Source organism: Podarcis bocagei (assembly GCF_964188305.1).
Source record: "Podarcis bocagei genome assembly, chromosome: 13".
Classification (NCBI taxonomy): Eukaryota; Metazoa; Chordata; class Lepidosauria; order Squamata; family Lacertidae; genus Podarcis; species Podarcis bocagei.
Genome location: NC_138138.1, coordinates 13,864,861 through 13,876,255, shown reverse-complemented (window position 1 = coordinate 13,876,255; position 11,395 = coordinate 13,864,861). Strand labels below are relative to the sequence as shown.

Below are 11,395 nucleotides of genomic sequence, written 5' to 3'. Positions count from 1 at the left end.
TTTTGTTGTGATATGTGTTATATCTGTAAGAAACTTAATTAATATTTTTTTTTTAAAAAAAAGAAACCTCGCCGCCACTTTCCCGTCTAGGATGGGCGCGCAAAAGCATCGGCGCGCCAGCTTGGATAGGTAGCGGGTTGCGCGCGTGGGGAGTTGGACGGCGGCGCGTCCTGGGCAGCTTGGGCAGGGGCGCCTTTGGGCGAGTGTGGGGAGCTGCCGGCTGTCTACCTTGGAAGAGGGGCGGCGGTGGGCGGAGGAAGGCGCCGGAGGGCGGGCGGAGGAGAGGCGGCAGGACGGTGCCTGGAGGGGGCGGTGCCGCGGCTCCCGTCTCCGGAGCGCACGTAGCGGCCGCAGGGCGCACGGGCTCAGTCGGCAGGCGCTCCTTCTCCGTCCCGGGTGACTCGGCTCGCCTCGCCGTCCGATGCTCATGCTGCGGGCTCCCGATCCGGGCTCGGGCGCCGGAGCGCTCGTGGCCCAGCCCGACGGGGCGGCTGACCCGGCCGGCTGCGGCGTGGACGACGAGGCTCTCCAAGCCGCGCGCCTTCGCGGCCGCAGGCTGTCCGGCCGCCGCGGCTCCAACTACAAGATCAGCCGCCGCAGCTCGGCCGAGCTGGCGGCGCTCAGGGGCTTCGACGGCGCCGAAGTGCCCCGACGGGAGCTGCAGGCGGCGGCGGTAGCTCCGGCTGGGGCGCCGCCGTTGCTGCCGCCGCCTCCCTCCTACGCTCCTGCCGCGCCCGCGCCGGGATCCGCGGGCAGCGAGAGCCCCCGCGAGGCCGCGCCGTCGCAGCCGCCCACCGAGCGCGATCACTGGGAGCAGGAGGAGAACGAAGAGGCCGAGACGCGCGCCGTGGCCACGTCCCCCGACGGACGCTTCCTCAAGTTCGACATCGAGATCGGACGCGGCTCCTTCAAGACCGTCTACAAGGGGCTGGACACCGAGACCACCGTCGAGGTGGCCTGGTGCGAGCTGCAGGTTGGTCAGCAACCGGTGGGAAGGAGGGGGGTCCCGTTTTGCTGGGGGTCCCACTTTGGTTTCAGCCTTTACCTTCGAGGCTCAGCCTCTGGGATTTGCTGGCAGCTCGGAGCAGGGGAAGAGGGGCGAAGGAAGAAGAGCGCCTCTGAGCGCGTGCAGAGTGAATTCCCGCCAGCTGCAGCCGCGGCTTAGCCAATTAGGGTTTTGTTTTTGAAATTTTTTTAATTGGTTTTCATAACATTATAAACAAACAAACACATAAGACAAACAAGCATAAATCATAGCCTTATTGAAAATTACACTTGTTAAGATTGTTCAGTGACTTCCTCGCTTCCCCTGGGTTGAATTTCATTGCATGTCCTTTTAACGGTTTTCCAATTCACAGTTCTTATAAAATTTAACTTCAACATTAACATCCTTAGGGTTTTGAAGGGCTTTGAGGCTCAGGGAGTGTCCGAGACACAGCCCCTCTCTTTTGGGGAGCTCAAGTGTAAGGGACCCCTGACCATTAGGTCCAGTTGTGGCCAATTCTGGGGCTCATCTCGCTTTACTGGCCGAGGGAGCCGGCGTACAGCTTCCGGGTCATGTGGCCACCAGGACTAAGCCGCTTCTGGCGAACTATAGCAGCACACGGAAATGCCGTTTACCTTTCCGCTGGAGCGGTACCTATTTATCTACTTGCACTTTGACGTGTTTTCAAGCTGCTAGGTGGGCAGGAGCAGGGACCGAGCAACAGGAGCTCACCCTGTCGCGGGGATTCGAACCACCGACCTTCTGATCAGCAAGTCCTAGGCTCTGTGGTTTAACCCACAGCGCCACCCGCATCCCTAGCTCAAGTGTAGGGAGAGAAAATAGCGGTGCCACAAGAGCACAACCCTTGGGAACCGCAGTTTACCCTTCTCCGAGCTACAATTCCCAGCACTCTTAACAAACAGCGGTATTTGGGGGGAAAGAATGTGCTTTTAATGTGCAGTGTGAATGTGAAAGGTGTTGAATGTCAGGGTGTCTGAAGCTCTGAGACCCCTTGACCGGTGACTTAAATTTTTCTCACTTAAATCTTCCTCGCTTTCTTCATGCCAGCTGGCACAGCTCTGCTTAGGACTTGCTCTAATGTCCCACCATTGTTTTCTTTCTTTATGCCCCTTCTCTGGAGTCGGGTAGTTGTGGTTCGTCGATTTATATGGGCTTAGTTCATTCCGGTGATTTCAGAACAGAAAATTCTGCTCAATGTTGGAAAAAGAGCTCTAGCGGTTAGGTGTGAAAGTCGCCAAAGTGAATCACTGCTTCGGTCGTCCATTCATTCCAGGAAACAGAATGCCAAGATTGGGTCAAAATTTATATACATATAGAAAATGACAGGCACTGCATCCAATAAGCGTATTTCTAAAAAAGGGGGTTCAATAAATTAGAAATTGGGAGGCGAGTGGTTGCAGGGAGAACCCTGTTAGAGATGGAAGAGACTTATTTACCCCGTGGGACCAAGGTGTGAATTTCAGGCATCTTCTTCTCATCTTGGTGGGGGGTCGGAGAACCAGTGGAGCTCAGGTCCAGATGAGGTGATGGAGAGGAACAGGAGCACCCCCCCCTCCCTTGAAGAAAATCTGCCTGCTTGGGTGGTTATGAAAAAGGAGGGCAGGCGATATCGCAAAATAATAACATGTCTTCTGCACAGCAAATTGTTCTATGGCTTCTGTTATGCATCTCAGAGGGGAATTGCAGGTTTCTTTACTGGCTGCGGGATACAGATGCTATTGCTGGGTCACAGACCCATGGGATATAGCTGTCTGCCTGCTTTCGTTCTCTTTGTTGCTATTCTGGAAGAGGAGAAGCCAACTTTGCCCTCTCCCTCTAGAGGTGATGGAGCGGGAGGGGAGGGGTGTTGTCAAAGCCAAAGGGTCCAGTATTTAGTTCTTGCCTTCTCTTCCTCCAGAGGTATAGTTCTCAAATCTACATGATCATTGGAAATACACTCTGCATATGCTCAGAGGCACACCTGCATTGTCACATTTTTTTCAGGGCTGAGCCAAGGTTTGGACGCTGGCTTTAAAGCTGACTCTGGGCGCAAGGTCTTTGAGACTAAAGTTGTTGCCGTTCCGTGATGATTTTGAGTGAGGCTGTTTTGTTGGCACAGTTTTCCTTGCTTATGGACTGGCATGGGGTGACGGCAGCAACCTGGGCTTTGCCACTGCATCAGGTCTGCAGGACTTGATGCTGGCATGGAGAGGAAGGGAAGGCAATGGAGCTGGCTGCCGCTTTTGTGCAAGCTGTGTTTGCCAGAGGGATTAATTTGGAAGAGTTCAATGTGACTTGCTTGGCACCGCAAAATCGATCATGTGCCATAAAGGTGTATGAGGCAGACAGAGTCTCCTGCGTCTCTCAGTGCTTTAGGAAATGTGTGTGTGTGTGTGTGTGTGTGTTTGTGTGTGGTTGGAACAGGTGCGAGGAAGAGCAGAATTTTTTATTGTGTTTCCAAAAATGGAAAAATTACACACCACCCCAGTTTAAAAAAAGTGTAGAGAATGTTATGAAAGCTTTTCTCTAAGGATAGGTAGCAAACGAGACCCACTCAGAGCTAGAGAGAAATCCTAGGAAGTTGTCCAGGCACTAGAACTTTTTGCGCTGTGCCTAAGAAGTTGAAATATTTTTCTAATCCTAATTTGAAACTGCCTTCCACTTGATTGAGTTTTCTGGGAAATTCAAACGTCTGTGTACCAACCTAAGTTATCTGAACAGAAGATTTTTAAAAACATGCTCTGGCCAAGATTAGTTCTACTCCCGAGTAGACCTTTTGAAATTAGAAGGCACTGGTGCTATTTTTCTAGAAAAAAGCTCACCATGAAAGTCTCCCTTGTTCTCTCCTTGTTCTCCTTGAGAGGTGGCCGGAACTGAGTTCCTGTGGGTTCTGGCTGAAAAAAAATGCCCTGGAAGGCATAAATAACTTGGGAATGTTAAGTTCAACAGGTCCACTCTTGAGTAGAACAACCCTATATATTCAGAGTGGCTCAGCTGGTAGAGCAGGGGTCAGCAAACTTTTTCAGCACTGTCTATCAGACCTTGTGGGGGGACGGGCTATATTTTGGAGGGGGAAAAACAAATTCCTATGCCCCACAAATAACCCAGAGATGCATTCTAAATAAAAGCACACATTCTACTCATGTAAAAACACACTGATTCCCAGACCGTCCACGGGTTGGATTGAGAAGGCGATTGGGCCGGATCTGGCCCCCGGGCCTTAGTTTGCCTACCCATGTGGTAGAGCATGAGACTCGATTTATGGGTTCGAGTCCCTTGTTGGGCAAAAGATTCCGGTATTGCAGGGGGCTGGACTAAATGGCTCTCGTGGTCTCTTCCAACTTTGCAGTTCTGTGATTCTGTCCTTAAGAGCCCAGTAGAACAGTCACCCTCTACTGAACACTGTTTCCATCCCTCGGCCTTTCAGTGAGAACAAAATGTTATTTAAAATGAAGGCCCTCTCTTGCATTTATTAAACAGTCTAATCAGTCCTGCAGCTACAGATCAGGCTGGTTAGCACGAATCTGGATGTAACATGCAGCCCTCTCAGCAATGCCCCACCCTCCCTCCTTGGTTCCCCCATTCATATTCTCCCACCCTCCAAAATTTTACCTGTCCAATTCCTGCCTCCCCCCTTCAGCTCAGTATTCCCTCTTTCCTTCAGACCTCTGTCTCCGCCCATTCTTCCCCCAAGTTCCTGCTCCTCATCCTGCTTCTCCATTCTGGGCACCTTGCCCGTTTCCTCTATACCATCTAGGACTCCTTCCCACTCCACCGCTCAGCAGTCTTTCTGCCTGCTTGGGACCAGTTCCCTGCTCTGGTCTTGCGAAAGGACATAGGGTCTCCTGTTTCCAGGTTCTGCGTGAGGTTTCTCCCAGCCGAAATGACTTTCGCCCTTCCCTCACAGAAGCAGCAATATCTGTTTGCAGTGCTTCTGCTGACACCCTTCCCTGAAGCAGGTAGAATGTTAGGCAAGGCTGTATCTTGGCCCCTATCCTATTTAATCTTTTTTTATAAGACCTCCCATTGTTTCTTCAAAATGTAACCACTCATATCCCTTATTTAATATTTATTTTAATAGTGGCTGAATTTTTGAGTGCTGTCCATGTAGAAAGTCTGGGCCATTATAAAGAGATTTAAAGGTAAAGGGACCCCTGACTCTGGGGTTGCGGTGCTCATCTCGCTTTACTGGCCGAGGGAGCCGGCGTATAGCTTCCAGGTCATGTGGCCAGCAGGACTAAGCCGCTTCTGGCGAACCAGAGCAGCGCACAGAAACACCATTTACCTTCCTGCCAGAGTGGTACCTATTTATCTACTTGCACTTTGACATGCTTTCGAACTGCTAGGTTGGCAGGAGCTGGGACCGAGCAACGGGAGCTCACCCCGTCGCGGGGATTCGAACCGCCGACCTTCTGATCGGCAAGTCCTAGGCTCTGTGGTTAACCCACAGCGCCACCCGCATCCCATAAAGAGATTTAGTGGTTCTTAATTGATCGGTGATGTGGTATTGTTGTATTGTATTATTTATGCAAATCGATTTTCTCTGGAGTTAATTTGTATATGGTGTTGATAATGTGTGGTTTGCTGTACCTAATACCTAATGCTGTGCCTAATAAAGGATATTTGATTAGAATGTTTGTGAACATTCCATTCCAAACCAGTCCAAACCAGTAGCCAATGTGGGAAGAAGTAGGTGGGCTTGGAGGTTGACAAGTGCCACATTTTAGCCTATAAAATATACAAATATGAAGGAGTTGGTTGCGTCTTACGCATGTCTTCGTTTGCTTAAGGTCATTATGAAAGGCCAAACATTATGTGTCATTGGTGCATTGAGTTAAAATAAAGGAAGGACAGCCAAGGCTGGCATTTTGGAAATTTATTAATGTTTAAGTTTCGCTCTTTTCGTTCCAAGAGTGGCTAGGGCTCGTTGCAGTTCACCGGGCCCTGACTACACTGATACGGTTCACGTGTATGTGGTAGGAGAATATGAGCTTTATTTTGCCCGAAGTTTTCTTTTCTACAGACGTTTGCATTTTGCAGCCAAAAAACGGGGAAAGAAGCAGAACTTTTCTCTGCACGGTGGCAAGTTTCAGAGGTGTGGCTAGGTTGATTTATTACAAGTGCGCGCACACACACGAACTTGCACGCTCAACTTGCGGCACCTTGAAAGGCAAACAGATTTATTGTGGCGTGCGCTTTCAAAGCCGTGCGCTAGATTGAGGGCTGGATAAATTCAATCAAACTTTCCTCGTGAATCCTCGTTCAGCGATTCCTTGCGGTCTCCCTTTGAAGAATTGCGACTTTCAGGTCAGCAAGCAGAGCACTCTAGAAGACCGGCTTCTGAATTTGATCGTTTTTTATCGATGTCCATTGATTGTTTTGCGAGGAAAAGTGTTCAGCGTGCCAGCCATCACAACCTCTTGAGGGGGGTAGTTCCATAGTTTAACTATGTGTTGCATGAAGAAGGACTTTCTGAATACAGTGGTGCCTCGCAAGACGAAAAGAATCCGTTCTGTGATTCTCTTCGTCTAGCGGTTTTTTCGTCTTGCGAAGCAAACCCATTGACGGATTAGCGCTATTAGCGGCTTTTAGCAGCTGATCTGCTGATCGGATCAGCTGAAAAGCGGCTTAGCGGCTTAGAAAAAGGGGGGGAAGGGGAAAAAACCAGCAGGAACTCGCAAGACATTGTCGTCTTGCGAAGCAAGCCCATAGGAGATTCGTTTTGTGAAGCACCTCCAAAACGGAAAACTCTTTCGTCTAGCGAGTTTTCCGTCTTGCGAGGCATTCGTCTTGCGGGGCACCACTGTATTCCAATGAATTCTAGACTTATGAGAGAGGGAGAAAAAAGTTTTCTATCCTGTTTCACCATGCTATGCATGTTGAAGCTTTTCCTCGGCAGGCAGGGGTGTTCTCCACCCCCCTGATGATGTTGGTTGCCCTTTCCCAAACCTGCAATCTCCTTTTTGAGTTGAGGCGACCGGAACCATACATAATATTCCGAATGCAGTCGCACCATAGATTTTTATAACAGCGTTATAATATCCGCAGTTTTATTTTCAGCTCTTTTCCTCATGGTTCCCAACATGGAATTCACTCAAGGCCAGTTCAGACTCCATTAGTATATTTGTGAAATGAAGATATTTAATATTAAGACGCTTGTTTTACTGAATTTTACTGCTCATCTGCTCAGTTTGGAAAGGTCTCTTTGAAGCTCCTATTGGTCCCGTTTTGTTTTATCCACCCCGAACAATTTCATATCCCCAGAAAACTTGGCTGCCTCACTGCTCACCCCGAACTCTAGATCATGTGTGAACAAGTTTAAAAGAACAGGTTCCCAATACTGATCCTTCGAGGATTCTACTTTCTGCATTCTTCCGTCTGGAGAACTGCCAATTATTTCTGCCCCGTATCTCTTACTGTCGCTCCGACGCCGACCTGAAAGGCACTGTTTTCCAGTGGGTGGGGGACTTCAAAGGCTGAAATAGATGAACTGGAATTTACCAATAATTTTGATTTTATTTACTTAGGACTCAATCAGGTCCAAGGTTTTCTCTCCCGCTACAGCGTTAAGTAAGCACAGTAAAGCTAGGAAGATTGTGTTATCACCCAGTACTGTCGCCTTGAGTTGTCACTGTGCTTAACTTGTACACAGACTGTGCACCTGGCAATTTCTTCGTTTTGTATAAGCGCGCACAGACACACCCAACTGAAGATGACACCCGAAGGTGCCATAAGACTGTGTTGTTGTTTTTCTTTATTGTCACCGCAATGTCTCTGGGAACCTCCTAGTTCTCCAGAAGTCCAAATAAAGATGATACTTGAGGATTCTTAAATCACCAGTGGATACTTAGACACTTTGCCTTCATCCTATCTGCTGTGGCTTCTTGGCCATGTCAGAAAAACCAAGAAGAAGTCTTTTTCTTTTCGTTCTACTGACTCACGGGTGCGGCCACCCATCTTTGGCCTTTGCTCTCTGTTTATCCCCAAATTGCACAGAATAAGGTGTTGAGGCTACCTCTGGACTCTTACACGTTGGGAAGTTTAACTCCTGAATAATCAGAATAATCCAAACAGGTGAAGGCATCCGTCTTCAAAATTAGCCAGGTGCATTTTGCACCCATGCTTTCAACCACTTGTGACCAAGTGAAGATGACTGGGCACCAGAATGGTGCCTGATATCTCCACCATCTGGGGATCATTGGATCGGGACTGTTTTCACACACTTAACACCCCACCCTATAGAATTCTATCAGTTATATTTTATCTATACAATCGGGATGAATTTCTGGAACCAAAATGCGTTTTCTGTGCAGCCTGAGCAGGAACAGTCACCACTAAGGAAAAGAGGTCAGAATGGGCCTATATATATGTTGGCCTGGATCAATTGACTTTTCTTCTTTCAGTTCTCAAAGCTCTTAAGCTAGATCAAGTTAGTCCTCCAAACTAACCAGACATTTAACTGAGAATCAATCACAGTCAGTCCATTGTTTGAAAAATAAGGCTTTTGAGCCGTTTGGCTCCAAAACGGCAACTAGACATTCTGTTTTGGCTGTTTTGGGACTACAGTTCCCATCATCCCTGACCCCTGGTCCTGTTAGCTAGGGATGATGGGAGTTGTGGTCCTAAAACAGCTGGAGGGCCAAGTTTGGCCATGCCTGGTTTAAGGAGTCTTCCTGCACCCAGCTTATATATCTGAGTTTCTAACACAGGAAGGAAGGCTACTTAAGGTCACTTTGAGGGGTGAGGGGTGCTAGCTTTGGATAGGTTTTTTTAAATGTTGAGGTTTACTGTTGTAATATGGCTTCTCAGTGCAGGCACCGAATTCATTTGGAATTATAACCAAAAGCCTCTTTAGACAAATGGTACTAAATTGACATAGTGGTCATTTCCACCAAGTATTTTACATTGGTTAACAAGTTTAAAAGCATCATCATCACCATGAGATATAACCTGTTGTTCCCCTCAAAAATGCAACAGCAAAAAGCTTTTGCCAGACTCTTGTTTTGAACAGATGGAATCAAAGGTTCAACTGGGGAGATCTGGGGGCATCCCAGTCCAAGAGGGATTATGTATCTGTGGGGCAGCAGATTTAGTGAGTAGGGTTGTCCCACTATATTCTTGAATGCCAGCTTTATTCTGATTTTAGAGAACTCTTTCCAAAGAGCAGTTCAGTATGAGAGAATGACAGAAAAATTAAGCTTTCTGTTACAAGGAACTGATCACCATGTGGCTTTTGCTGTATAGGCTTCCAGTCCTGGGAAAATATATTTGGAATCCATTTCAATTCACTGCTATAGAGATGACGCAGTTTCCCCTGTCTGGTTTGTTTTTAACAAAAACTTGGAGTGGTTTACGAACTTAATCCGTTCCGGAAGCCCGTTCTCAAACCAAAACCGTTCTTAAACCGAGGTGTGCTTTCCCTAATGAGGCCTCCCGCCACCGGTGCCCTTCCACCGTTCGGATTCCGTTCTTAGACCGAGGTAAAGTTCTCAAACCAAGACACTATTCCCAGTTTTACGGAGTTTGTATACCAAATCGTTCTTAAACTGGACTGTTCTTAAACCAAGGTGCCACTGTACTACAAAACTTTGCCCGTGTATGCTTTCTGCATCGCATCGGAAATGTGTGCCTTAAATGGACACCTTTCATGTGGTTAGTTTGTTTCGTCTTAGAATCATAAAATTGTAGAGTTGGAAGGGACCAACTAGTCCAAACCCCCAAGCCCCCAGGCAGAAATGTTTTTACCCAATGTGGGGCTCGGACCTACAGTCCTGAGATTAAGAGTCTGACAATCTGCCATCTTAAAAGGTAAAGGGTAAAGGGACCCCTGACCATTAGGTCCAGTTCTGGCCAGTGGTGTAGCGTGGGTTGTCAGCACCCGGGGTAAGGCAAGTAATTTGCGCCCCCTAACCCGTGGATTTTAGCACTCGAGTCTCTTCCACTAGATTAGCGCGCGCCCCCCTCAGATGTTGTGGCCGGCCACCCCTCCACCCCCCATGCTACACCACTGGTTCTGGCTGACTCTGGGGTTGCAGCGCTCATCTCGTTTTATTGGCCAAGGGAGCCGGCGTACAGCTTCCGGGTCATGTGGCCAGCATGACTAAGCCGCTTCTGGCGAACCAGAGCAGCGCACGGAAATGCCGTTTACCTTCCCACCGGAGTGGTACCTATTTATCTACTTGCACTTTGTCGTGCTTTCAAACTGCTAGGTTGGCAGGAGCAGGGACCGAGCAGCGGGAGCTCACCCTGTCGTGGGGATTTGAACCGCCGACCTTCTGATCGGCAAGTCCTAGGCTCTGCCAGCTTAGCTTCAGGCTAATTCAGCCAGTTCTTTTCTGCTTTTGAATACGAGGGTTGCAGCCTGGCTTTGGGGTCGTACGGCCCTGAATCTTCCTGGTGGGTGTGATTTACTGCTGTCCAAAGTGCACCTCATCCCCCCTGAGGCACGTGGTTCAACAGGGTCCCAAGTCCTTATTTGCCAGGTTGAGGGCTGGAACTGAACAGTCATATGACTATTGGGGGTGGGTTGCCCTGTTTTCTGTGCTGATGGTCTGGGGCAGCTTGCTTTCTCTTTTTAGGGATGCGGGTGGCACTATGGTCTAAACCACTGAGCCTCTTGGGCTTGCCGATCGGAAGGTTGGCGGTTCGAATCCCCAAGACAGGGTGAGCTCCCGTTGCTCTGTCCCGGCTCCTGTCAACCTAGCAGTTTGAAAGCACGCCAGTGACAAACCTAGACAGCATTTTAAAAAGCAGAGACATCACCTTGCCAACAAAGGTCTGTATAGTCAAAGCTATGGTTTTCCCAGTAGTGATGTATGGAAGTGAGAGCTGGACCATAAAGAAGGCTGATCGCCGAAGAATTGATGCTTTTGAATTATGGTGCTGGAGGAGACTCTTGAGAGTCCCATGGACTGCAAGAAGATCAAACCTATTCATTCTGGAGGAAATTAGCCCTGAGTGCTCACTGGAAGGACAGATCCTGAAGCTGAGGCTCCATACTTTGGCCACCTCATGAGAAGAGAAGACTCCCTGGAAAAGACCCTGATGTTGGGAAAGAAGGAGAAGGGGACGACAGAGGACGAGATGGGTGGACAGTGTTCTCGAAGCTACCAGCATGAGTTTGACCAAACTGTGGGAGGCAGTGGAAGGCAGGAGTGCCTGACATGCTCTGGTCTATGGGGTCACGAAGAGTCGGACACGACTAAACGACTAAACAACAAAAATGGCAGGAAAGTCAACCGCATTTCCATGCGCTCTGGTTTCCGTCACTTTGTCCCATTGCAGCAGAAACGGTTTAGTCCTGCTGGCCGCATGACCTGGAAAGCTGCCTGTGGACAAACACTGGCTCCCTCAGCCTGAAAGTGAGATGAGCGCAACAACCCCATAGTCGCCTTTGACTGGACTTAACTG

General features: G+C 48.9%; 1 protein-coding gene across 1 annotated transcript in view; it reads left to right on the top strand.

Moving 5' to 3' along the window:
- The first annotated feature begins 406 nt into the window (after positions 1 to 406).
- The window catches only part of WNK4 (WNK lysine deficient protein kinase 4), a 62,035-nt gene continuing 51,046 nt past the window's right edge, over positions 407 to 11,395 (top strand). The window contains exon 1 of the mRNA XM_081166098.1: positions 407 to 973. Coding sequence (XP_081022224.1) covers positions 422 to 973 — 552 coding nt within the window. The 5' untranslated portion in view covers positions 407 to 421. The remainder of the gene's footprint in view (positions 974 to 11,395) is intronic.